The sequence below is a fragment of the Lentinus tigrinus genome (assembly GCF_003813185.1).
Source record: "Lentinus tigrinus ALCF2SS1-7 unplaced genomic scaffold L226scaffold_7, whole genome shotgun sequence".
In the NCBI taxonomy this organism is placed as follows: Eukaryota; Fungi; Basidiomycota; class Agaricomycetes; order Polyporales; family Polyporaceae; genus Lentinus; species Lentinus tigrinus.
Window position 1 is genome coordinate 555,738 of NW_027137916.1, and position 22,497 is coordinate 578,234.

General features: G+C 57.6%; 10 protein-coding genes across 10 annotated transcripts; 6 read left to right on the top strand and 4 right to left on the bottom strand.

The window, feature by feature from the left end:
* Window positions 1-1,819: 1,819 nt before the first annotated feature.
* Window positions 1,820-3,616, top strand: L226DRAFT_569202 (uncharacterized protein; the record flags this gene model as incomplete). The annotated part of the gene is made up of 3 exons (XM_067684272.1): window positions 1,820-1,874; window positions 1,931-2,226; window positions 2,288-3,616. 3 exons carry the CDS (start codon window positions 1,820-1,822, stop codon window positions 3,614-3,616), a joined length of 1,680 nt encoding a protein of 559 aa, XP_067537551.1.
* A 410-nt stretch (window positions 3,617-4,026) lies between these two features.
* L226DRAFT_611371 (uncharacterized protein) lies at window positions 4,027-4,693 on the top strand (the record flags this gene model as incomplete). Its single annotated transcript, XM_067686280.1, has 3 exons — window positions 4,027-4,141; window positions 4,199-4,505; window positions 4,570-4,693. Coding segments are annotated over exons 2-3 (351 nt in total), but the record flags the coding sequence as incomplete, so codon positions are not given.
* A 2,709-nt stretch (window positions 4,694-7,402) lies between these two features.
* L226DRAFT_356389 (uncharacterized protein) lies at window positions 7,403-9,098 on the bottom strand. Its single transcript, XM_067674188.1, has 4 exons — window positions 8,813-9,098; window positions 8,450-8,744; window positions 7,717-8,384; window positions 7,403-7,647 (listed from the first exon to the last, which is right to left on the bottom strand). Exons 1-4 carry the CDS (start codon window positions 8,939-8,941, stop codon window positions 7,429-7,431), a joined length of 1,311 nt encoding a protein of 436 aa, XP_067537553.1. The 5' UTR covers window positions 8,942-9,098; the 3' UTR covers window positions 7,403-7,428.
* A 625-nt stretch (window positions 9,099-9,723) lies between these two features.
* On the top strand, window positions 9,724-10,829 carry L226DRAFT_356484 (uncharacterized protein). Its single transcript, XM_067674189.1, has 3 exons — window positions 9,724-10,189; window positions 10,241-10,393; window positions 10,466-10,829. The coding sequence occupies exons 1-3, from the start codon at window positions 9,889-9,891 to the stop codon at window positions 10,645-10,647; spliced, it is 636 nt and encodes a 211-aa protein (XP_067537554.1). The 5' UTR covers window positions 9,724-9,888; the 3' UTR covers window positions 10,648-10,829.
* Window positions 10,830-12,192: 1,363 nt separating this feature from the next.
* L226DRAFT_356600 (uncharacterized protein) lies at window positions 12,193-12,772 on the top strand. Its single transcript, XM_067674191.1, has one exon. It carries the CDS (start codon window positions 12,270-12,272, stop codon window positions 12,612-12,614), a length of 345 nt encoding a protein of 114 aa, XP_067537555.1. The 5' UTR covers window positions 12,193-12,269; the 3' UTR covers window positions 12,615-12,772.
* On the bottom strand, window positions 12,773-14,784 carry L226DRAFT_356599 (galactose oxidase). The gene is made up of 4 exons (XM_067674190.1): window positions 14,116-14,784; window positions 13,415-13,879; window positions 13,216-13,359; window positions 12,773-13,133 (listed from the first exon to the last, which is right to left on the bottom strand). Exons 1-4 carry the CDS (start codon window positions 14,750-14,752, stop codon window positions 12,931-12,933), a joined length of 1,449 nt encoding a protein of 482 aa, XP_067537556.1. The 5' UTR covers window positions 14,753-14,784; the 3' UTR covers window positions 12,773-12,930.
* Window positions 14,785-15,716: 932 nt separating this feature from the next.
* On the top strand, window positions 15,717-16,082 carry L226DRAFT_532995 (uncharacterized protein). The gene has a single exon (XM_067680366.1). The coding sequence runs from the start codon at window positions 15,762-15,764 to the stop codon at window positions 16,011-16,013; it is 252 nt and encodes an 83-aa protein (XP_067537557.1). The 5' UTR covers window positions 15,717-15,761; the 3' UTR covers window positions 16,014-16,082.
* Window positions 16,083-16,114: 32 nt separating this feature from the next.
* On the bottom strand, window positions 16,115-17,458 carry L226DRAFT_483228 (uncharacterized protein). The gene is made up of 3 exons (XM_067676999.1): window positions 16,898-17,458; window positions 16,670-16,841; window positions 16,115-16,563 (listed from the first exon to the last, which is right to left on the bottom strand). Exons 1-3 carry the CDS (start codon window positions 17,390-17,392, stop codon window positions 16,178-16,180), a joined length of 1,053 nt encoding a protein of 350 aa, XP_067537558.1. The 5' UTR covers window positions 17,393-17,458; the 3' UTR covers window positions 16,115-16,177.
* A 1,773-nt stretch (window positions 17,459-19,231) lies between these two features.
* L226DRAFT_569207 (Mn peroxidase MNP6) lies at window positions 19,232-20,694 on the top strand (the record flags this gene model as incomplete). The annotated part of the gene is made up of 7 exons (XM_067684273.1): window positions 19,232-19,292; window positions 19,364-19,568; window positions 19,620-19,754; window positions 19,812-20,012; window positions 20,071-20,312; window positions 20,385-20,622; window positions 20,682-20,694. The coding sequence occupies 7 exons, from the start codon at window positions 19,232-19,234 to the stop codon at window positions 20,692-20,694; spliced, it is 1,095 nt and encodes a 364-aa protein (XP_067537559.1).
* Window positions 20,695-20,991: 297 nt separating this feature from the next.
* L226DRAFT_611376 (uncharacterized protein) lies at window positions 20,992-22,184 on the bottom strand. The gene is made up of 4 exons (XM_067686281.1): window positions 22,045-22,184; window positions 21,662-21,988; window positions 21,449-21,607; window positions 20,992-21,375 (listed from the first exon to the last, which is right to left on the bottom strand). The coding sequence occupies exons 2-4, from the start codon at window positions 21,720-21,722 to the stop codon at window positions 21,095-21,097; spliced, it is 501 nt and encodes a 166-aa protein (XP_067537560.1). The 5' UTR covers window positions 21,723-21,988; window positions 22,045-22,184; the 3' UTR covers window positions 20,992-21,094.
* Between the last annotated feature and the right edge of the window lie 313 nt (window positions 22,185-22,497).

The following is a 22,497-nucleotide window of genomic DNA, read 5'->3' on the forward strand; positions in this document are numbered from 1 at the left end:
CGCAGAAGGCGAACAAGGAACGCTTTGGGCTTTTGTTCGGGTCCTGGGCGCTCTTGCCAAGAAAGGCGTAAGGCAAGGGCCAGCTGCTTCTGGCCGCTTCTTGTGGTGGATGACCGCGCGATAATCAGCGGAGTTTCGTAGGGCGGCCAGTCGATAGCAAGACTCAAGTCGATGGAAATCGTCAGCCGCACATACCAGTGAGGCTCAGCCTGCAGGTCCGAGTCTCTACGAGACGTTTGTTGTCGCGAACTCCTGCGTCGGTGAGAGAGTTGTCGAGCATCCGATCGTCGGCGAGGAGGGAGAGCCTCGGACTGTGTTTGTTTGTGTCGTGTTTGTTCAGGTGGGCGACCTCTCCGTCTCGACTCTCTTGCCCATATTCGTGTATTAGCCCCTTGTTCTTGGAAGCAACCCTCGGAGTTCGACACGAGGAATCCAAGGATCCGCGCGGCCTTATTGTACAGCTGCGCATGAGTACGTGCAACACAAGACCATCGATATACCTGCCAAGACTAATCCTCAGTCTGGAGTTCTGGGTCCGAGATGCAAGACGTAGAGTTGCGTTGCTCGTCCTCCGTGGGCCATATGGTCGCGGCCCGAGTATGTTGGTGTGCAAATCTCCGCGCAGGCGTCGTTGTGAATTGCCTCCAGATCTGGATTGCCGTTCATATGATATTCTGAAATTCGATGGCAGCTCGAAATGGGGGACCAATATTCAAGCGGTGTCGACGACTGTTAGCCTCCCACGCACGCATCATCTGATCCTACGCACCGTAGTCATCTACCTCTCGAGCAGCGAGTCATTCTTCGAGCCTCAGTATGGGCTCGTACGAACGTGCTTACAGGGCTGGACTCCTCCTCCCAGGAGACATCCGACATTCACGAAGAATTCACGAAAGCTGTAGTTGACTCGCTGAGGACCGCGTGATGTTCTCAGTCGATATCCATCAATTGGTCATGCTTGAACTTCTGGTCCATTCACTGAGCAAATAAGTACCTGCAGTAATTGAGTCAGTGAATCAGATCGCGAGACTTCCGACGAGCACGTACATTGATCCATGTGTACACTTCTCGTCGTGCTCAACCAAGTAGGTAGCTTCCCAAAGCGAACCCAGCTGGATTTTACAGAGGTCATTCAGTACTTCCTAACAGCAGGATCGACCTGCCAGTGGCCATGGCAGGCTTCAAGCTGAAGGTACGCGGGAACAGGATCAGAGCGCCCTGAGCTCCCCGGAGACGGGCGACGGCGCTAACTTCACGGTTGTCAACTCATTGACGTCGACGACGACGTCCACGGCCGACACCCTCTGCATTGCTCCAGCCCAGATGTCCACCGCGTCGAATCGGACTACAAGGACTATCGTTCCCACTGATGAGGTTTCTCAACCTCCGAGCTGTTCCTTGACCAACTTCGGCCATCTCCAGCTTTGCTGCTTGCATTCCGTCGATGAACAGGATGTCTGGAAGAACCCGTCTGTAATCCTCAGCTGTCAATGAGAAGGACAACACAGGCAAGCATTAATCATCGGGCTCGTCCGACGGTCTATCAGACTGTGAGGCCGTGCGGAGTAAGTACATAGAAGGCATGCCAGAAGAAGCGTCACTTCTGATTGTTCCCATCTTGCTTCTGAAGCTCTTTCACACACATCCTGGAACAGCCTCGGTGCCCTAGTCGCCCCTTCAACATAGCCAGTCTCGCTGAGAGTCGATATGCTCAGAAGGCTCTCAGACTGTCGACGTATACAGGACCGACTAGGTACTACTACTATCCACGCCCGACCTTCAGAATTCTGCATATCGACTGTCGAGGGAGAACACAGCCATGCGCATGCGCAGCATGTCCGCTTTTCCAGAGAGAACCGCCGTCCTGTTCCCCTGTACGTATGTATCGGTTGTTGTGTTGGTGTCATTCACTGAACTGAACAAACATCAGTCAGTCTGGCCGTGAAGAAGGACGTTCGAGCCGCTCCCCCAAGGATCACCCAACATGCTCACCACGCACTCTTCGAATACGACGTTCTCAGTATGATTTTCGACATGCTCGACCTCCAGGACCAGCGCGACCGGGCAACGTGTGCTCGCAGCGCACGCGTCTGTCGGGCATGGACTGAACCCGCCTCCCGAGTGCTGTGGAACGGTACCAGATGGAGGTTGCGGGAACTTTGCACCGTTCTCCTCCAACACGCGGAAGGGCCAGGCACGGTTCGAAGAGGTTCTGCCATGAACAAGGTATGCGCGTGCGCCGCTTCTGGATGACCTTCGCTCGCTAATACTCGATTCGGAACGCTAGATCTTCAAGTCTGGTGGCTTGCGTCGCAACGACGCCCAGAGGGAAAGCTTACTCCGCTGTGGTGCGAGGGTCCGCGACCTGCGCATCACCCAGATGCTCCAGCCCTCGCAGGCCGAACTCCGGCTTCTGCAACGTGTGCTCTCCATGAGCCACGGAACGACATTCCTCCCGGCCCTGCTCTCATTGTCCTGGGTCGAGGGTCCCTTAACGAAGGCACTGCTGCTCCGCTTGGTGCCGTCCTCTCTGCAAGAGCTCGAGTTGGTCCTCGACTCGGACACCTCGTTGAAGCAGGTGCATCAAATGCTCATGGGCTTGTCGAAATCTGCCCCGTCGTTGCGCAGTGTTCGCATCTACGCGTGGAAATCGGAGCTGTTCCTTCTTGAGCCCCTCCTCAACATTTCCAGCATGCGCGAGCTTTCGCTGAAAGGCGACATCTCTGTCGGTCCCACGGAGCTCAGCAAGATCCTCTCCAGCCTTCCGCTGGTTTCTTTCGAAGCAAACATCCGAGATTTCGGCACTTGGATGGGAGCGATTAACGGGGGCTCCCTGAAGGAACTTCACGGTGTAGGAACCTGCGCCGACCTCACCGCCCTATTAATGCACCTTCGCGCTCCGAATCTCAAAACAATCGGCCTCAATCTCAACATTGTCGACGCGCACTTCGATGAGACCACACACCAGCATCTCTCCCAGACGCTGCTCAGGTTCGCGCTCACTCTGCGCTCCCTGCAGCTCAACTACCAGAAAGTATTCGCCAGCGTGCGGCTCTCTGCGAATCCCTCACCCATCGCCCTCGTCCCCGATGTACTCGCACCGCTCTTCGGCCGCCTCGATCTCGAACGCTTCACGTTGAAGTCCCAGGTGCGGGTGTCACTCACCGACGAACACATCCTCCAGCTCGCCCGGGGCTGGCCGACACTCCGCTGGCTCTCGCTCATGATCTACCCCTGCGAGTCCGCTCTCATCCCCACCCCCGCCGCGCTCGTGCACCTCGCCAAACATTGCCCCGAGCTCCAGTTCCTCCGCGTGCAGCTCTATGCGCGCCAGTTCGTCCCCCCGCCTCCGAGCCACTTACAGTCGTTGCGCGCACGAGACCATCCCCTGCGGACGCTGCGGCAGATGAACCAGGTGGACTCGTGCTGGACGAGCTGGTGGACGGCCGAGTTTCTGGACAGTCTCTTCCCATACCTCGCGGTGAAGACGTGCGAGGAGGGCTTCGATTGGTTCACCCATGATGGCGGATATAGCTGGGCCACCGTGTGGCATGCTCTGCGGATCATTCAGGCGACGCGACGCCCGGTGGAAGAACTGCGTTTGGAAACGTGGTGAAGGGATTTGATGTGAATATTTGGCGCGCCCTCATGTGGATTGTTCGCCGCAAGCGTCCTCTTGATGTAGCCTTCTCCTTTTCACCCTGGCTGATTATCCCGGGCCTATTGCATGGTGCACCGACGCTGCTCGAAGAGTGCGTGGTGAGCGCGTTGAACAATCCTCGGCTGGTTGTTACCCATGCCGAGATGTCGTCACCGGGTGGATGTGAGCACAAGCTGTATCGAATAGGTCAGTGCTTCGCCTGCGGCAATTCATATATGGACAGTGCATGAATGGGGCGTGACAAGATGCTCAACTCTCTGAAGTAGTAAGTGGAAAGACGCCATAAGTAGAAGGCATAAAGCGGTGCCGCTGACGTCGCCATCTTTGGCACCGACTCCTGTCACTAAAGTTCATTCCTGCACATCCACCACCACCGTCGGTGCCCTTGTCAGTCCCGGTGATACATAGCCGGTTTCGCTAGAGTCACTTGAGTCGACATATACAGGCAGAAATCCATTGGCATGTTCCGCTTGTCCCCTTGTGCGTGTCTACGTTGTCCTGTGGAGGACATTCACTGATAAACCGAGTCTTAGTCAGTCTGGCCGTGTGGAGGAACGCTCCCCCAAGAATCGCCCAATATGCTCATCGCGCACTCTTCGAATACGACGTCCTCATTATGATCTTCGACATGCTCGACCTCCAGGTCAAGCGCGACCAGCAAACGTGCGTTCACAGCGCGCTCGTGTGTCGGGCATGGACTGAACCCGCCTCCCGAGTGCTGTGGAGGAGTAGAGTGCGATGGGGCAATAGGGGCGAATGGTGGTTGGGGGACCTGTGCAGAATTATTCTCCACGATGAGCCAGACTCGCGCATACGTTCTGTCAATGCGTATGTACGCGCTTGGGTGAGTCTCTCCTATTGGTTGGAATCCGTTGTTTGATGGTTCTCAATTCGGACTGAACTGCTAGATCAAGTGGAAGTGCAGTGCCTTGCGTCGCAACGGCGCCCAGAGGCAGAGTATGCTCCGATGTGGTCCGAGGATCCGCCGCCTGCACGTGGACCAGACTTTTTTTATGCGTTTGCTCTCGCGGGACGACCTCATGCTTCTGCGACGCGTATTTTGTGTCAGCGGGGGCAGGACGTTTCTTCCCGCCTTGTTGTCGTTGTATTGGATCGAAGAACCTATAACCAAGGGGCTGCTACTTCGCTTGATCCCGTCCTCTCTGGAAGATCTTCATCTCTACCTCCACTGGGAAACCTCGCCGAAGCAGGTGCAAAGACTCTTCGTGGAGTTGTCACGCTCTGCTCCATCGCTGCGCAGAATGCGCATCTATGTGTCGCAAAGGGAGCTCCTCCAGCTCGAGGCCCTCCTGAACATCTCCAGCATGCGCGAGCTCTTGTTGGAAGGCCACATCGATGTTGACCCCACAGAGCTGATCAAGATCCTTTCCACCATTCCGCTCGTCTCTTTCAAGGCAGACCTCCGAGACTTCACCACTCTGACGGAACGAATTGACACGGGCTCCTTGAAGGACCTTGATGTCGTAGGAACCTACACCGACCTCACCGCCCTACTCACACATCTCCGCGCCCCGAACCTGGCCGATCTCAGTCTGAAGACCGTCCAAGCAGTCGACGCACACTTGGAGCCTCGCAGCGCCGCAGTCCACCGCCTCTCCCGAGTCCTGCTGAAGTTCGTCGGATCCTTGCGCTCGCTGCGGCTCCACTACACCGTCCCCGACTCTGAATACCGTGGCACCAAGGTTCAACGCACCTCGCCCATGGGCCAAGTTGTCTCAGATGTCCTCGCGCCCCTCTTGGGCCTGGTCCTCGAGCGCTTCACGCTCAGGTCTGAGGTGCCTGAGGTCGTCGTCACGAACGAGATGATCCTCCACATGGCCCAGAGCTGGCCCATGATTCGCTCGCTCTCGTTTACGACCATCCTCTACAAGCAGAACGCCCGCAGGGCCGCCACGCCCGCCGCGCTCGTGCACCTCGCCAGGTACTGCCCCAAGCTCGAGTTCCTGTGCATGCATTCTCTCGATACGGTCGCTTTCGATCCTCCGCCTTCAGAGCTGCTGCGCGCACTGAACTTCAACCATCCCCTGCGGACGCTGCAGGTGAGCTGCAGTGCGTACTCGGCCCGGTGCCTGGGTGACCGGGAGGCGTGGCGGACGGCCGAGTTCCTGGATAGCCTCTTCCCAAACCTCACGGTAGAGGCACCCAATAACGGTTTCCCCGACAATTGGTGTCGTGTATGGAAAGCTCTGCAGAGTATTCAAGCGGACCGACGGGCTGGGAGAGAACCGAGATTAAGTGCATTTACGCTAAATTTGCATTAAAGGAATTTGAAGTGACTACAGTATCTTGTGTCTTTTGTTGGTGTTCGCCCCAGGTGTCCTCTAGTGTGCCGGCTGGCCGACGAGTGCTGATTCTCCTGTTGTATCGTTATATCTTGGGATGCAAGAGACTGGCGTCCATCAACGCGAGGCGGGAAATGTGGCTTCTACGCCTCAGGGACATTTTATGCCTCTGTCGAGAATCAGAGGATGCATCAGACAGGTGTCATCCGGCCTCAGCCTGTCGTTACGCCTTAACCACGGACTCGGGTCCACGGTGGTCAGGCAGCATGCAGCTCTATTTTTGTCCGTCAACACCCCCCATCAGCGCGGTGTACTATGTCAAATAATATATAATCAGCCAGCCTCATGTCCGCCGTCCTCCCCGAGAGTGGCTGCTGCAAAAATAGCCCTCCATCGCAACGTGTCGCACGTCGCATTGCGTCGATCCCCCACGGCACCGGCGGGGACGGCCAATATGTGTGGAGCAGGCACTTGAGGTGTTACGTGAATACAGAAGAGTTCGCGGTCGCGGTCGCAGCACGGACCCTTCAAGCTGTGTACGGTGCTGTCAAGTCTAATCTTGAACTTGCTCCACAGTGCATGGAGCTTACTTTATGAAGCTTCGCAGGATCGACGTTACTCAACGCCCGCGCGGATATGGCAGCCGTCGTAGAACGAGCCCCTTACCCGTTCCCGCGCTCCCCGAGCCCGGGTATCCCCTCGCCCCGTCAGATGATCCTGGATTATTATGTATTATGATATCTTACCCCAACGTTAGTCCGGATCGCTGCCTGACGGAGCGTCGTCATTGGCCTCACCCCTCCTCCTGAACCCACCTTGTGTCCTCGGCGGCGATTGGCTGGCTGTCGCGCGCACATCACCATCATCGCATTCGCGACCGCGATCGGTTGGTGGCGATAGCGCGCGGGGGTCTGTTTTCCATTCGAACAAAAACACGTCTTCCGATTCGACTCAGGCTCGAGCGGCCATCTAAATCGTTTCGACAGGGCAGTGCGGCCGCCGCGTTGCTATGTCACGGATATCGTCTCAACTGTAACTGTCATCTTGTCAACAGCACACACAACCAACGAGATCTGAACCATCCACGTCGAGTCTCTCGCACGATGCACGACGCACACGGGCACAGGCTGTTTTCCATCTGCTCTGTATTATTGCTCTGCTAAGATGAAAGCTATCGCTGCGCCACAGGCGTGTTGTCGTGAGAACGGTGAGGGGGCGCAAAACAAAGAAAGAAAAGAGAGAGCCAATGCAAGTGGGCGGACGGAGGCGGAGGAGAGCCGGCGACGCTATCGGGGGGAGATAAAGACATGCAGGGGGGAGTACCATGTACCGGACGGGGGGTAGGAGGGGGCACTGTATGACAGGACGAACGAAGGGCAATAAGTTACGAGTGCGACACTCTAGCAAGGGGCGTGTGCGTACGAGAACGGCTGAGTAGACGACGGGGGAAGAAGGACGACGCGCTTAGAACCGGCGGCGGTTCTTCGCGCCCGTCTTGCGGTTGCCAGCGGCTGCTGCAGCCGCGGCGGCGTTCTTGTTGCCCTTCGCGGCGGTCTTGCCCGTACCTGCGGCGGCGCCGGTCTTGCCAGTCGCAGCGGTGCCAGTCGCGCCTGCAGCAGTACCAGCGGCAGCACCCGCAGCGTTGTTGCCCGCGGCCGCGGCGCCGTTCGCAGAGACAGTGAACTACACACGCACGGAACGACGTCGTCAGTAGATGCGCGCGCATAGACTCAGGTGGACAGCGAGACTCACGTAGGCCATGTCATCGAGAGCTCCGCGCTGCGCGACCGCGACGAGTGCGGGCTGGTGGTTCGCGGACGAGTTGATGGTCGCAATACGGTAAGTGCCAGCAGGGAGACCGCCGTCGACGACGGTGGAGAGGACGCCGTTGGTCGCAACGTCGTTCAAGCCCTTGAAGAAGACAAACTTGGTCGGGTCCGTGGGGGTCTTCTGGTCGAGCGAGGTGAGCTTCTCGATGACGACGTGCGAGTGGCCCTTGATGAGGCCCTGGGCGTTGACGACCTGGGGCGCCATGTGGAACGTCGAGGCAGGGTTCGTGAAGTGGCCCGTCTCGAGGTTGTTGATAGCGAGCTGGATCGTGAAGTTCTGGTTCGCGGCGATCGTGCCGCCGTTCACCGGGTTCTGGAACTTGGCGGACGGCATCTTGCTCTGCGCGGCGATGACGCCCATCGGCGTCTGGTTGCACGAACCGTCGGTGATCTGCTGCCCGTTCGTCTTGGCCTTGTCGGGGAAGAGCAGGCAGAAGTTGATGAAGTTGTTCGTCGAGGTGAGCGACGCCTCCTGGCCGGCGGTAGGCGTCTCCTGGCCCGTCTGCGTGAACGTGAAGACATTGCTGGGGTCGACGGTCAACGAAGTCTGGGCGGCGTTGCCTGCGTTTGCGGCCGCGCCGGTACCAGAGGCTGTAGATGGGCCGTACGGTGTAAGGGGGAGGTCTTGAAGGCAGAGAAAAAGGAAGGGGACGCACCGTTGTTGCCACCCTTGCCGCCCTTGCTTGCAGCAGCAGAAGCAGAAGCCGCGGCGGCCGCAGCAGCGGAAGAGGCGGCAGCAGCAGCAGCAGCCTGGGAGGCCGCGGCTGCGCCAGAGCCAGTGTTGCCCTTGCCAGTGTTGCCGGTGCCCTTGGTGCCAGTGGCGGCGCCGCCCTTGCCAGTGTTGCTGGAGCCCTTGCCACCCTTGCCTGCGTTGGGGTTCGCGGCGAGGATAGCGGTTGAGGAGGAGGCTGCCGCAGAAGCGGTGACAGTTACTGTCTTGACGGCAGCCGTCTGTGTGACAGTGCGCGATCAGCCGTCGATCCTCCCAAAAATAGGATAAGAGAAAGAAAGAAACGCACTGCGCAGGTCGCATCGGTGGCCGCAGTGGCGGCGAGGGCAGAGGAAGAGGCCTTGCCAGTGTTCTTGCCATGGGCAGAGACACCCAGGGAGACGGAAAGGAGAGCGAGGAGAATAGCCTTGGGGTACATGGTGCTACAGTCTTAAAAACGACGACCGGACAAGGGAAGAAGGAGCGAAGGTGGGATGCAGAGAGCTCGAAAGGAAACGAAACGACCCCGGGTCGCGTTAGAGAGAACAGCAAGGCACCGGCCTGAAGGGAGAGCGAGCGACAGCTCGAAGCAGAGACAAGAGCGGGAGGGAAAAGAGAGAGGATGCGGGCAGAGCCAAGCACTTGGGGAGATATATATGCGGGCCCTGCCGCCTCTGCCTGCCGCTGCCTCCTCGGTGATTGGTCCGAACGCGCTGTACGAGCCGGCTGATCAAGTCTCCCTACCAACGCCTGTTATCGTCCAGAACAGGGCCCGTCGCCAGGGCAATCTCCTCTCTCCATCCCTGCCGTCTGCAGCCCGCCAACGGGGGACAACAAGTATCTACTCGCCTCTTGGCCTCCGCGTCGTCGAGAGCTGCCCGTCGTGCCCCCGCCAGTGTCGCAGAAAGAGCTCACCGCGCGAGCATGCCGCGAGCCCATCAGGATCAGGAGGTGCGATTCATTCTCAGCCGACGCTCAGAGGAAGCCGCCGCGACGGCGCCAGGCACGCATTCATTGCAGCGGCATGTGTCGCCGGCAGGGACCCGGACGCCTGAACATCTCTTCTCAATCTCAGTCTGTTTTCGTTGTGATCGCGATGATGGGACCACCACCGGCCTCCTGTAGGCTGTCGTCGTCGTCGGTTGCTGCAATCTTCTGCATCTTCGTCATCCAAAACTGCCAGCCGACTCAGATCCACCGGCTCATGTTTGCACTAAGTTCCTCGAGCGCATCAGCGCGCTCCTCCACGACGCCAATTGCTAGAAAACATACACGCGTGCACGGTGCGCAGGTCGAGGGCCAACACGAAGCAGCAAAGCAGGCGTTGTGGAGCTGATGGGCGATGTGGGTTTCTCCCACTGACAGAAACTGTTCGTGGACGATTGGATGCCGATGCGGCGTGGGCAAAACGCTCTCGCGCCTCGGTCGCACCCCGGGAAGACTGCCCGCGCGTGTCCTCTGCCCACGCTGCACGCTCCTCGAGACGTCAGTTTGCAACTGCCGGAGGCATCAGCCCGGCACAAGGGATCCGCACACTATCCCCTCATATCCCAGTCGCCAGGGTCCCTCCCAGGACCATCCACTGACGATGCCCCCGTCAGCAGCCTTCTCTCCGTCACGTTCCTGAAGCTGAACCTTGGAATCAAGCTTGACTGCGAACAAAGGCGGGCGGTCCCAGGAACGACTCGTGCGAGTGAACTTTGGCCTCCGGGATCATGGACTCATGATCCATCAACAGGAACTGTTCTCGTTCGCCGTCGGGACGTCGTAGTGGACAGATGTTACATGTCGTCCGTCAACGTTGGACGCGCCCATGCAGCCACTTTAGGAGAATTGCTCTTACAGCCTCCGAGTCTCCAGGAGGAATTCGTTTTTCAGACTCGGACGGACGGTAAGTCGTGTCGAGAACATCAGTCTGTGACATGTGTGCACGCGGCGGAGACAGCCCTAACATAATACGCAGACACGCCGATCCCACACCTCCATGACGATCGCATAGCCCATGTGGTTACCCGTTCTAGCACGGTGCACGTTACTCTCTCAGTCATCTCCCACCTGACAAGTACTGAGTACTGGCGATGCAGCAGAACAACACTGTCGGAGTCGTACATGGCGACCCGGCGCGTTGGTCGCGTGGGTGGTTAGCTCCATGCTCCGGGTCTCCACGAAGACGTCGAGGCTACGGCGCCGCGCTTCCCCGCGCACGGGTGATCCGTCGTCTGTTGATCATTCATGGGTGGGAGTGGTGCGTCCTCATCTCGACATCTACTTGCTTACAACCGGTGCATGCTGTGTGTGCATGTCAAGGCTAACGGGCGCTGTGGGACCACGCCGCACCGTCTCAAAGCTTCCATCCTGTTCGTGATGTCGAGGATCGACTCGGAACCCTCCGCCTCATCGCCTGTTGCCTGTCCCCGGCTCACGCGCTCCTGGCTGTTGAGTCCGTCGAACCAACCACAGATCCTGGCTACCTACTGCGGGCCAAGAACAAGGAGTTGACCAAGGGTCATGGATGCAATTCTCGTGACTACGCTCCTGAACGCCAACGACGAGGACCAGGCCCTTTGGATGCGTACGTCTCGACCGCTGGCTGCTGCACGCCTCCGCACCCTGCGTGTCTGCCGTGTTTCTCTCTTGCTCTTTCCCTCTGCTCACCACGGCCATGCTCGCCTGACCGTCCTCGTCTCCCACCCCCATCTGCGGACTGTGTCGCACCGTAGCTCCAGTGACCGCCGCTTACGCGCTTCCCTTCCTCGAGTACCAAGTAGTCCCCCTCAGAAGAAGCTACGTGCGGTGGACTTGCGACTTGTCTGTTGGCATCACAGTGCACTGTATAGTAACCACAACCCATGTCCGAACAGTAGACCGCATGCGCAACACATACATACGTCTACGCCGGGTTTGGGTCTGCAACATGCCTACGCAGAGTCCCAATGGACAGCCTTCCCGGACCCCGCCGCAGAAGGCAGGGATGCATCATGCCTCTCCAGCCGCCCGGGCCCGGGGCGGCGAGTCTCTACTTGAACTCCAACAACGCGCGATGGTTAACACCCGACCGGTCCCCAGGTCCCAGGAGGCGGTGATCGGCAACGGCAACGGCACCAGCGAGGCACCTGAGACCTCGAGGCTCGAACCCAACCGGGGACCCAGAGTCAATCGAGGATCGGAACCCGTTACCAAAATCCCGGGTATGGCTGGGCACGATGTGGGCGCACTGCGCAGGGGGGGCTTGCCAAGACAATTGCGCAGCATGTAACTACTAACCAGGTTCGGTGGGGGAATGAGTGGTCCTGCGTTTTGGGTCCTTGGCCAGGAGTCGCGTGCTGTGCAGGCTCCTCGGGCGCGGATATCCTGGCGGGGAGGAGGAAGAGGGAACTACTTAATACTTAGTATGGAGGAAGCGCCTATGTAATCGGCACACCGGGCGTCTAGAGCCGTATATGATTGTTTCTGAGTGCGCTCGGTATGTTGTCGCTGCGTGCTTTGGTGAATGCTCTCGCAGACAGATCAGGTGATGGCACATGGGTAGTGGTGTAGAAAGGTGAGACCGGCAGTGCGGTGGTAGTCGTCGTGTCTGTCGTGAACACGTACGTCCCAGTCGGAACGTTGTCCTGAGAATATGGCATATGGCGGGTCGCGAGTTGTGCTTGCTGGGGAACCCTTGGTTAAAAGGCCACAGAGAGCCATCATGTCGCGTCCGTGGAGGGTTGGGAGGAAAATTAAGTCGACTCCGGGACTGCTAATATGAAGGGGGTGATGTGGAGGAGATGGTGGTCGGTCTCGCCCAACGTGCGGTCGCGAATCCGTTCCTGCAATGCTGTTTCGCTGTCTCTCATGTGGCCCGGACCCGGGATCAGGAGCGCATGGATCCATATATACAACAACCGCGCAGCACAGCAGAAGCAACATCCTACTTACGTACACAAGAAACCATTATTACTAGCAGCGAGTACTACTCAGTACTCAGCCCCATTCCACTCCCAGTCCCCAACCGCTACCAACCCACTCTGATGGATCCGGACCTCAAAACTAGACGATACAAGATGCGCACGGACGCCGCGGGCGCGAGTGTCAGATACAACACGGATTACGGAGCCGCGTACTACCAATAGGGTGCATACCACCATCCGACCGGAAACCAGTGACCGGTATAAGTTAGCGTGGAGCGGAGAGACTCGGGGGAATGGGAAATGGGAGATGGAAGCGGCGCGGAACCTTGTGCTTCGCGCGCTGAAGGCGAGGAGGGCTCATCGCGCGTCGGGTCCCACGCCGGTGAAGGCAGGACGCCAACGGGCGAGCGAGCTAGGGAGGAGGGAGGGGGAACAGGTGTGGACGAGAAGGCGAAGGCGAAGGCGAAGGCGAAGGCGAAGGCGAAGGGGGAGTAGAACGAAAAGGAGGGGGAAATGTCGAGCCCGGACGGTGGGGGTATCACTCGACATCGATACGGAAGCTGGTGACCTGCGGAAGGTAAGCGGCGCCTGCAAGATCGAGAATGTGCACGTCGTCGAACACCTCGAGGCCGTTGAAGCCGCCGAAGATGAATACACGGCTGTCGGCAAGGCATGCGGCGTGGTATCCGCGTGCGGACGGCGGTCGGCCAGCGATCGTGCGGGGTTCGTATTGTAATGATACTGTCCGACGTGTTGCAAGTCAGCATGGCCAGTCTGGTGATGGGGACATAAAGGATATGCGAGGTGAGGGAAGGTTACTCACCAAGGTTGAATAGCAGGAGGTCAGACATGTAGGCCGCTCCGTCATGTCCGCCGTAGATGAAGAGGTATGAGCCGACTTGCGTTGCAGTGTGCGAGAGCCGCTTGTGAGTCTCGGCGAGCTTGACAACACTCCACAGAAGCGTGTCTGCCAAGTGCAAGTCAAGTCGTTGTCATCTTGTCCTATGGGAAAGGACACGCACCAAGGTTCAAACACCAAATGTCATGAAAGCACTCTCGCCCGTCGCTTCCTCCGACAACGACCATGACATTGCCGATGAGGTTGGCCGTGTGGTACCCTCGCGCAGTCGGCTTCTTGCCCTTTGTCTCGATTAGCTCCCACCGCATCTTCTCCATGGGGCCACTAACGTCAAGCGTCCAGACATCGTTGAGCGCTGTGCTGCCATTGCCGCCGCCGAAGATCCAGAGCTTACTCTTGTAGAGGACGGAGGTGTGCGCGCGTCGTGGAGGCGGAACCGTGTGTTCTGGGAAAACTGGGTGTGACCATTTGCGCGTGGCCGTGTCGAGGATGTACACCTCGTTGTAGTATGCGGGACCTTCGCCGCCACCGAAGACGACGATCTTGCGGTCGACGAGTGTCGCTGTATGCGCGCGACATGGTGGAGGGATCTCGCCTACAACGTCTGGATGTGTCCATTGCATCGTCTCTGCATCCATGCGCGTCAGTGGCACGGTCTCCAAGTATAGGAACGCGGAGATACGAAGCATCATTTCTCGCCACCTGAGGGAGTGGAATGGAAGCGTCCTTGTAACTGGATACAGCCAGCATGCATCGAAAATACACGCAGTGTGTGCTAGTATTCCTCGGCCTGCCCAGAGACTGGGACGTGCCACAAGCGCAGAGTGCAGAGTGCAGAGGAGATCTATATGCGCGAGTACACACCTGTATTGAAGCAGAACACATCTCGCCAACACCCTCGCTCGTCGCACCCACCGAAAAACCATGCAACATTGTCGATGAGGGTCACTGTATGAGCACGCGTACCATGCAGCGGCATCGCCCCGTATACGGGGGCCCGACTCCAGTGCATGAGCGTCGCAGGCGCGAGTTCGACATCCTTCGCGTGCGGCAGGTGGGGAGTGTTTCGTATCCTGTGCGTCGGCGGCGGCGCTGCGCTCTTGGCACTCTTTCCTTCGCGCCCCTCCCTCTCCCGCCCAACCACGCTCTTGTCGTCCTTGTCTCGGTCTCGCTCCTTCACCGTTGCCGGGGACCCAGATCGCTGTCTCCGCGGAGTCGCCACACCACTGAGCGTGTCCCCGCTCGCGGACCGTGCTGTTCCCGTCCGTGTGAGACCAGATGGCGTACGCTGGCCCGCAGCCGAGGATGTTCTTGAAGGCGCGCCTGAGCTGGAGAGGCTGGTCGTGCTCCCTGCGGGCTTGAAGGTCGTGGCCGAGCCCGTTACGGCATGGTGGAAGTACGGGGAACGTGCGCTGGGTGTGAGCGGGCTGTCCTCAGGCACGTCGCTGAGCCCCGCGATGCGAGGCGAGTCGAGCACTAGGCGGGGGTCGGTGGATGGCATGGATGGACGACTGCAGACGAAGGGAGACGACCAGCTCGAAGCTCGGAAAGCGCCCCCAGGAACGCGTGTGCATGTCCGGAGTTACGCCCCGTTTCCTCCGGCCGCCATCGACCCGGACTGTTCAAATGTTGACTTGCGTCTTGCAAGTTCTACTTGTTCAGTCACGGTATGTCTTGATTTCTCAGGCAGGCCATCAGTACTTGCTTCAAGTCATGCATATGCACATATCTTTGTTTTCGCAGCTCAGCAGCAGGGAGGATAATTGCGACTTCGCCTGGCAACGATATCCTGTGAGCATCCCGCCGCGGGAGCATCGATGCCCTCAGGGGTGGCCGATTCAAACAAAAGCGAACCGAGTTCAGTCTGACGCATATATTTGTCAAGCCGACCAGTCTATTAGTCGGTAATAGAACATGGGGCTGACTACACCCTATGTTATGAGGACCCTCTGAATCCGCCGTACCTCAGCTGCCAGCCACTCACCTCCGTCAAACAAGCACCTCATCACCGTGAGTGCAATGCTCATACTTCTTCCTTCGAGTTGGACGGTGACGCATGGACGTAGTGCAGTAGTTTTCCACCATAACCGCTTCTCATACACCATATTCTCCACGCTACACGAAACTCCCTCGTTGCTGTGGGTAGAACACGCCTCTGACGTAGTCGCATCGCTAACACTCCTCGCACACAGTTCAATCGCTTACACCCATTACAGCCGAGTTTCTCGACCTGCACAGATCGTTCGCCGTGGCGCTCACGCAGGAAGACAGATACATACGGCGTTTATACTTTCGTGGTCCCTGGAACTCAATCACCACCAGGTTATTCTAGGAGTCGTTGGCCCATGTGGAGACTCCCGGCGGATGGAGACGATCCCCGCCTCACCACGCGCCGCGCCCAGATCTCAGACCCGCATAACGGCACTCGTGGTACTCCTTACTTCGTCTTCCATATATTGGACGATTGCGTACTGTCGCGGTCACACGAACTCAGCAGGGTCGAAGCCAAGATGATGGAGGAGCTGCAGGACCATGCCGAGGACATATTTGTCCGAGAGATACATGGCGTCTGTGCGTTAGGCACGCGGGTTTGGATTTACAGGATGGACACACATTCACAAACCATGGCTGCAGGACCAGGGACCCGGGAGACAGCCGATGCATTGCGGGATCTTGATGTAGCTTCTGAAGAGGGATCCCGGACGCTGGTCGAGTACGTACGACAGGCCCTCCAGCGTCGGAGCAGGCCCAGTACTATGTGAGGGCAGTTCTGTTTACCCCACTTTATCGGTCTACGCCTCGCTTTGTAATGGATACCCTTGGATCTTCCCCTAGCAAACTCCCGTCCCGCGTTTTAGCCATTGCTGGCGGAAAAGAGACAGCCAAGTCGACACCATCGCTGCCATGTATTGTAGCATCGACACTATCACTGTACAGCAGCCTCTAAGCTAAGCTGCTCCATCTGAACGACGACGTCATCCTTGGGCCTCATCTCAACTGTCGCATCTTCGTAGTCATCCACCTTCGTCTTCTCCCTAGGCCGACCCTCTTGTTCGTTCTCGTCAGACTCGTTACACGTCGCGTCTGAATCGAGGTCGAGGTCTGGGAAGAACAACTGGCCGAGCCCTAAGTCATGGCATCGCGTCATCTTGACGAGCATCCCGAGCCCCATGTCATCCACGGGCGCGCTCTGCCCGGGCCCGTCCAGCAGATCCCATGTCGCGTCGTCGAGCTCTTCCGCCATGCGGCCCCAAGTCGAGCGGATCGCCCCCGGGTAGTTGTACGAGGCTAATATGAAGCAGACTGGGGAGCCTGATGGATAGACAGGGCATGGTATACATGAGCGATGGATGGACAGGCATGCACAAGGGAGAAGGGCACGTTGACGAGGTGCAAGAGGTAGGACGGGATTACTTACATAGACCACTCAGCTCTTGCTCCTTCGCCAAGAAGGGCGACGCGTTCTGTGCCTTCTGCTCCTCCGCATCGCCGTTTGAGAGGTGTTCGGGCAGAACATCCCCAAGTCTGTACAGTCGCTGGCATGCGGGACATATTCGCGACGTCCGCCGGCTCTTGTTGTACCACAGTATCTGCATAAACGTAGCTCGTCTATGTCAGTGGCAATGCATACCAAAAAGACACGCACCAGAGCGGTTTCCTCTGGGAGAACGCTACAAAGCATCTCCGCAAGGGCCTCATCTGCGAATTCCGCACACAGCGGATCGTCGACGGACGGAGGCGCGGCGAAGCGGGATGATAGGAAGGCTCGTGCGTGTTTCACGCGTGGGCCGTCACCGGGGTCGTATATGAAGGGTGTCGTGAGCAGAGACGGTGGCGTAGATGAGTCCTCTCCTGGAGGATACGGAAGGTATTGCGGGTATACAGGGGACTCGACAACATCCTGAGTAGGCACAGGGTATGGACATGCTTCTTCAACGTGCTCCTCTGGCTCATGTAATGGTAGCGGGAAAGGAGTTGCAGAGGTTTCTGAAGCGATATCGGTAGGCTCGGGTGCTGGTGGCACAGCCTGAGGTGCAGGCTCTGGGACGTCCAGGGCAGAGTCGCTTGGGGTGCTAGTAGCCGGAGACTTCTTGTCCTTCTTGTTCTGTTTCTTCTTGTTCTTGTTACGTGGACCCGGCATTATCGTGTGTTTCGTATAGGCGTGGTGGTGGCTATGAGCGTTGCATTCGAGATGGAGGTTGTCGTCAGAGACGTCGGTGTGGCGGGAGGCTCACAGACGCGCTCGGTCACGTCACCGTCGCGATCGGTCACCGTTACTGTCACGCCCGGTTCACGAGTTCTGGCCACTTACGCAGCTTGGCCAGCTTGACCGACCACGCAACTTCAAGTAACTTCTGGCAATGTCTATGCTATCTATCTTATCTATGTCCTAAGACTTGTGAGCAAGCCGTTACAGACGAACGGTGAGTATTTGCTTGCGAGGTTGTGCAGTGAACTTGAGGGGTATGGCAGTTCTGTCGACAGTCGAGGGTGTCGTTGCTAGATCGACGCTCGGCACACTGCACCATACCGGTATGACCGAGAAGTTATGGGACTAAAATTCCAATGATGTTATGCTAGGCCGCTCCATCTGACTCAGGTATGTGTATGATGTTCCAATACGACCGCGCGTGTTCGGACGCTCATGAGATGCATTCACACCTGTATTCATAGGCCGTTGCGTGCTCGGGACCGGCACTGTGCATGGTATCGGTACCTCTACTCGGCTCAAGTGTACTACTGAGTACATGTCAAACTCGCTGGCAGTATGCATTTCACAAGATCATCGGTTGCGGGCAATGAGACATGGCTCTTGTCGCAGGAAGTGGAGCTTGTCGCTTCACATCCACTGGCTAGGTACAGTATACTTTCCACGGCCGTGTGGCACAACTCGAGCGCAGTGAGTAATCCACCGGTTCGTATACCGGCGTGAGAGCGGCACATTCCGGTGAACTCTCTACTAGTAGATTCCCGGTGAGTGCCACGGTAAGCCGCTAGCTTGAGAGACTATAGCCATAGTGCTAATATTGTATCTTCCCATCAGAAACGAGAGCGAATGCCCTGAGTGCTGCTAAAATCGCGCAATCTCCACTCCGGGCCAAGGATTCGTGCGGGGACCGAACCACATCCCCGTTTCCGGCAACACCGTCCAGTGCTTGCCTGCGATATGGACCTGCCAAGGCCTACCACCGCTGTCGCGTCCCATAGACTCAGTTAAAAGTTCACTACTACCACAAGGACCTACACTCGCACGAACGCCAAACTGTCGTGCAGTTTGCCTTTCTGGGTGAAGGCGAAATACCACTAGTACCAGTATAGCAGTCTGTACGCCCCTCCATCCCAAGATAGGCATTTAACTTGAAGCTGCGCGCTCTCACAAAGAACCTCTCTCTTGCCGTTGCCGAAGACCAACATTTTGGTATGTCCCATACTTCTGCTTCACCCGGACGTTCCTTGACATTATTTCTCGTGAGGTTGCTCCACCGTGGTAATGGAGCTGTGGTTTCGCTCGCAGGAATAAGCAGCGATCGCGCTACCGCTTTGTTCCATCCGCCCATGCCGTTCGAAGCCGAAGACGAGACGGACCCGCCCCTGCATCCGTTTCTCATGAATGCGTACTACGCCTGGCGGATATGTTGCGTAATTAGACTCGGACCATGTCCCTCTAGGTACCCGCTTCACGGTCTCGGTCTCCCGCCGTGCTTTATTGGTCGCCCGACCCTCACGTATCGACACACCGACGCTGTGGCACACCTTTCAACTCCCATGGCGTCGGTCGTTTGGCTCTCGTAGTGAGAATGCAGACATTATGATTGGCCGTCCTCTTGGTATGTTGGTCGACATACCATGGCCCCGAGCTCGAGGACGGAGCAAAGGGCCTGTTTTGCATGTGGGCGAGGAGGTATAAAGAGCCTGGAGAGACGGCCAGCAAACTTCAGGACACCCACTCCTCCTCAGCTGCTCATCTCCTCTTCGGACAATGGCCTTCAAAACCCTCGTGTCGTTCGTCTCTGTTCTCGCCACCCTCCAGGTCGCCCAGGGTTAGTCCCCCAGCCAAGTCCCTTGGCCGCAGTCACACATTCTCACATCCCCTTCCATTTCTTTTGGATAGGTGGCCTCACCCGCCGGGTTACTTGCGCCGACGGCAGCGTTACCTCCAACGAGGCCTGCTGTGTGCTCTTCCCGGTCATCCAGGATCTTCAGGCGAACCTCTTCGACAACGGAGAGTGTGGCGAGGATGTCCACGAGTCTCTTCGTTTGACCTTCCACGACGCCATCGGTATTTCTCCTGCCATCGCCGCTCGCGGCCAGTTCGGGTGAGTACCAGATATGTTCCGATCGCTCAAGCTCTTCTGACGCTTCCCCAGTGGTGGAGGTGCTGATGGTTCGATCGCCATTTTCGAGGACATCGAGACCAACTTCCATGCGAACCTTGGCGTCGACGAGATCATCGATGAGCAGCGCCCCCTTGTTCAGCGCAGCAACATCTCCACGGCTGACTTGTAAGCTTACCCCGCTCCGTTCACTACCGTGCGGCTAATGTCTTGTTCTCGGTACAGCATCCAGCTCGCTGGTGCCATTGGTGTCGCCAACTGCCCCGGTGCCCCGCGTCTCGCGGTGTTTGTCGGCCGCCCCGACGCCACCCAGCCCGCGCCCGACTTGACTGTTCCGGAGCCATTCGACACCGTCGACAGCATCCTGTCCCGCTTCTCCGACGCCGGAGGCTTCACCCCTGAAGAGGTTGTCGCTCTCCTTGCTTCGTAAGTGTTGGATCCCAGAACCTCACAGAAGTCCCGAGCCTGACTCGACTTTCTGCAGGCACACGGTAGCTGCAGCCGACCACGTCGACCCGACCATCCCCGGCACGCCCTTCGACTCGACGCCTGAGCTCTTCGACACCCAGTTCTTCATCGAGACCCAGCTCCGTGGTACGGGCTTCCCCGGAACTCCCGGCAACCAGGGCGAAGTTGAGTCCCCCCTCGCCGGCGAAATCCGTCTCCAGTCCGACTCCGAGCTCGCCCGCGACTCTCGCACTGCTTGCGAGTGGCAGTCCTTCGTCAGTGAGTAACCAGCCACTGCTCTACTCCATGCCTCCCGTTCGCAGAGGACTGAATGGAAACATCCGTCCTCAGACAACCAAGCCAAGCTCCAGTCCGCGTTCGCCGCTGCATTCCGCAAGATGACCGTCCTCGGCAACGACGAGAACTCGCTTGTCGACTGCTCCGATGTTGTCCAACAGCCCCCGCCTCCCGCTTCCAACGCGCACTTCCCTGCCGGCCTCAGCAACACCGACATCGAGCAGGCGTGCGCCAGCACTCCCTTCCCGACCCTCCCCACCGACCCCGGCCCGGTCACTTCTGTCGCCCCTGTGTGAGTACTCTCCTTTCTTGATGTTTGTTTGGATCTATACTGACATAATGATCGAACAGCCCTCCTTCCTAAATCTTCTAGACGTGTTGTCGCGGTGCGCTCGTGAAGAGTTCGGTGCTCTCCTTGTATATATGAGTAACTATCCCATATCGAAAGTCTTCGTGTCTGTCGTACTTGGAGTGGCCTGCTTGCAAGACTGCTCCGAGGGCTGCGCCGGGACTCGAATGCAAGTTGCTGGCCAGTTGGCAGGTGTCGATGTCTTATCAGCACCGGGAAAGAACATGACGTTAAGCCTTGAACCGCGACTCGGACTTAAACCATATCCTGCCGCAGGACCCAATATCCTGAACTATCAACATGCACATATGCAACTCCAGGGACGTCTTCAAGTTGATATCAGCCAGATACGGCTCAAGCCCTCCAGGTGGCATCATGCCCAACTTGGCTCATAAATACATCGAACTGCGAGCTCTCAGAACGCCAAGCAATACACAACTCCCATAAACGCCGCTGCAACACCCAGGCTCGACCCCACAACGCTACCCGCTCCGTTCTTCGGGATGCCCGTGACCTGCACGGCGAAGGCATGCTCGGCTACGGTTTCTGTCGCTACTGCGGCTACTGCAGTGCCTGAAGCGGAAAGCACCCCAGTACAGACGGCTACACCGTCCTTGATGGTGCAATCCTCTATCCCAGTAATACCGTCAACCTCCTCAACCGCATGAAAGTCGTTCGGTCCTTCAACAATCGTGGCTGAATGGAGAGGCAAGCAGGTCATGATCCATGGTCGGAATGGTGGAATTGACCCTATTAAGAGTATACGCACCAGCTGGGAAGTCGACGACCGGAAGTGTTCCACTCGGTTGTCCGGGGGAAATGCGCCAAGTGGTGCGGCCTGCGCCGTCGGTACCCAGGACATCCGCAGATATCGCCACCGGGGACGCCTCGGGAATGTAGAGCGTTACGATGTCCGCATACACCGCATCTATGATGACACTATGTCAGCACCGACCATTATGCTCACAAAGGGACCACGTACAGGGAGCAAGAAGGACGGTGACGGGGAACACAAGGGAAGCGACGAGGAACGATTTAACCATGGCAGAGAATGTGGGGTCGCGGAAACAAACTCGCAGAGTCGAATATGAAGGAGGCAACCGGTGCGTCAAATGAATAAATGGAAAATGAAGAGGAAAGAATAGTTCTCAGTCCTCATAGAGCTGCATCACTTATATACCCCAGGAGCAGTGTCTCTTCCATCAAGAAGCAAAGTTTCTTACGCCACTGCACTGCGACCGATACGGCGTTACTCTGACACCGGAGGCTGCTCACTGGCAGACTATTGGTCCCACGATTCGCAAGACAGCTGTCAAAGACAAGGGCTGAGTGCACATCGCCTGCCAATGTCACTATTGCCCTCACAGTGAGAAGGAACCCCTTGATAATACTGCGGACGCCTCTGCAACAAATTGCCGGGTTCGGATGCGCTCAGACTCACGACCAAGGCGCTGCCGCGCAACGGGCGGCGCGAGCAAGTTGACAAGCTATGCGCTGTCTCGTTAGAGTTGAGGGATGATGCTAGTAGATCGCAGCATGGGTTTCAAAATCGAATTGCAAAGGACGCAACTCACGCATTTCGCCTGGCGGTTGTACGTAGATTCCCTCCAAGCACATTAGAAGCACTCAACGTCCAGAGAGTTCGTCTTCTATTCATAGGTACCGAGATTGGCTTGGCGTTCACGACGATCGTCACTGGGCGTGCGGGTGCAATCAATGTCATGAAAGGGTGCAGTAGCGATATGCACCGCCGCACAAGCTGAGCGTCCCACTTTTCGACATTGCGTGATCTCGGAACGGTTATAGGGACATGCTGTA

What these genes read in the sequence shown, in the direction of transcription:
- L226DRAFT_356599 (XM_067674190.1), bottom strand. Translation starts at nt 14,752, where the DNA reads ATGCCATCCACCGACCCCCGCCTAGTGCTCGACTCGCCTCGCATCGCG. An exon ending in CATTTGGTGTTTGAACCTTG is followed by an intron (nt 13,360 to 13,414) that starts GTGCGTGTCCTT and finishes TGCACTTGGCAG; the next exon opens with ACACGCTTCTGTGGAGTGTT. An exon ending in CCTCCTGCTATTCAACCTTG is followed by an intron (nt 13,134 to 13,215) that starts GTGAGTAACCTT and finishes CACGTCGGACAG; the next exon opens with TATCATTACAATACGAACCC.
- L226DRAFT_483228 (XM_067676999.1), bottom strand. Translation starts at nt 17,392, where the DNA reads ATGCCGGGTCCACGTAACAAGAACAAGAAGAAACAGAACAAGAAGGAC. An exon ending in TCCCAGAGGAAACCGCTCTG is followed by an intron (nt 16,842 to 16,897) that starts GTGCGTGTCTTT and finishes ACGTTTATGCAG; the next exon opens with ATACTGTGGTACAACAAGAG. An exon ending in GCAAGAGCTGAGTGGTCTAT is followed by an intron (nt 16,564 to 16,669) that starts GTAAGTAATCCC and finishes TCTATCCATCAG; the next exon opens with GCTCCCCAGTCTGCTTCATA.
- L226DRAFT_356600 (XM_067674191.1), top strand. Translation starts at nt 12,270, where the DNA reads ATGGTGGTCGGTCTCGCCCAACGTGCGGTCGCGAATCCGTTCCTGCAA.
- L226DRAFT_356484 (XM_067674189.1), top strand. Translation starts at nt 9,889, where the DNA reads ATGCCGATGCGGCGTGGGCAAAACGCTCTCGCGCCTCGGTCGCACCCC. An exon ending in GGCGGTCCCAGGAACGACTC is followed by an intron (nt 10,190 to 10,240) that starts GTGCGAGTGAAC and finishes ATCCATCAACAG; the next exon opens with GAACTGTTCTCGTTCGCCGT. An exon ending in TTTTCAGACTCGGACGGACG is followed by an intron (nt 10,394 to 10,465) that starts GTAAGTCGTGTC and finishes CATAATACGCAG; the next exon opens with ACACGCCGATCCCACACCTC.
- L226DRAFT_356389 (XM_067674188.1), bottom strand. Translation starts at nt 8,941, where the DNA reads ATGTACCCCAAGGCTATTCTCCTCGCTCTCCTTTCCGTCTCCCTGGGT. An exon ending in CCACCGATGCGACCTGCGCA is followed by an intron (nt 8,745 to 8,812) that starts GTGCGTTTCTTT and finishes ACTGTCACACAG; the next exon opens with ACGGCTGCCGTCAAGACAGT. An exon ending in CTCTCGATGACATGGCCTAC is followed by an intron (nt 7,648 to 7,716) that starts GTGAGTCTCGCT and finishes GTGCGTGTGTAG; the next exon opens with TTCACTGTCTCTGCGAACGG.
- L226DRAFT_532995 (XM_067680366.1), top strand. Translation starts at nt 15,762, where the DNA reads ATGATGGAGGAGCTGCAGGACCATGCCGAGGACATATTTGTCCGAGAG.
- L226DRAFT_611376 (XM_067686281.1), bottom strand. Translation starts at nt 21,722, where the DNA reads ATGGTTAAATCGTTCCTCGTCGCTTCCCTTGTGTTCCCCGTCACCGTC. An exon ending in CACCGTCCTTCTTGCTCCCT is followed by an intron (nt 21,608 to 21,661) that starts GTACGTGGTCCC and finishes GTGTCATCATAG; the next exon opens with ATGCGGTGTATGCGGACATC. An exon ending in GGTCGTCGACTTCCCAGCTG is followed by an intron (nt 21,376 to 21,448) that starts GTGCGTATACTC and finishes CTCTCCATTCAG; the next exon opens with CCACGATTGTTGAAGGACCG.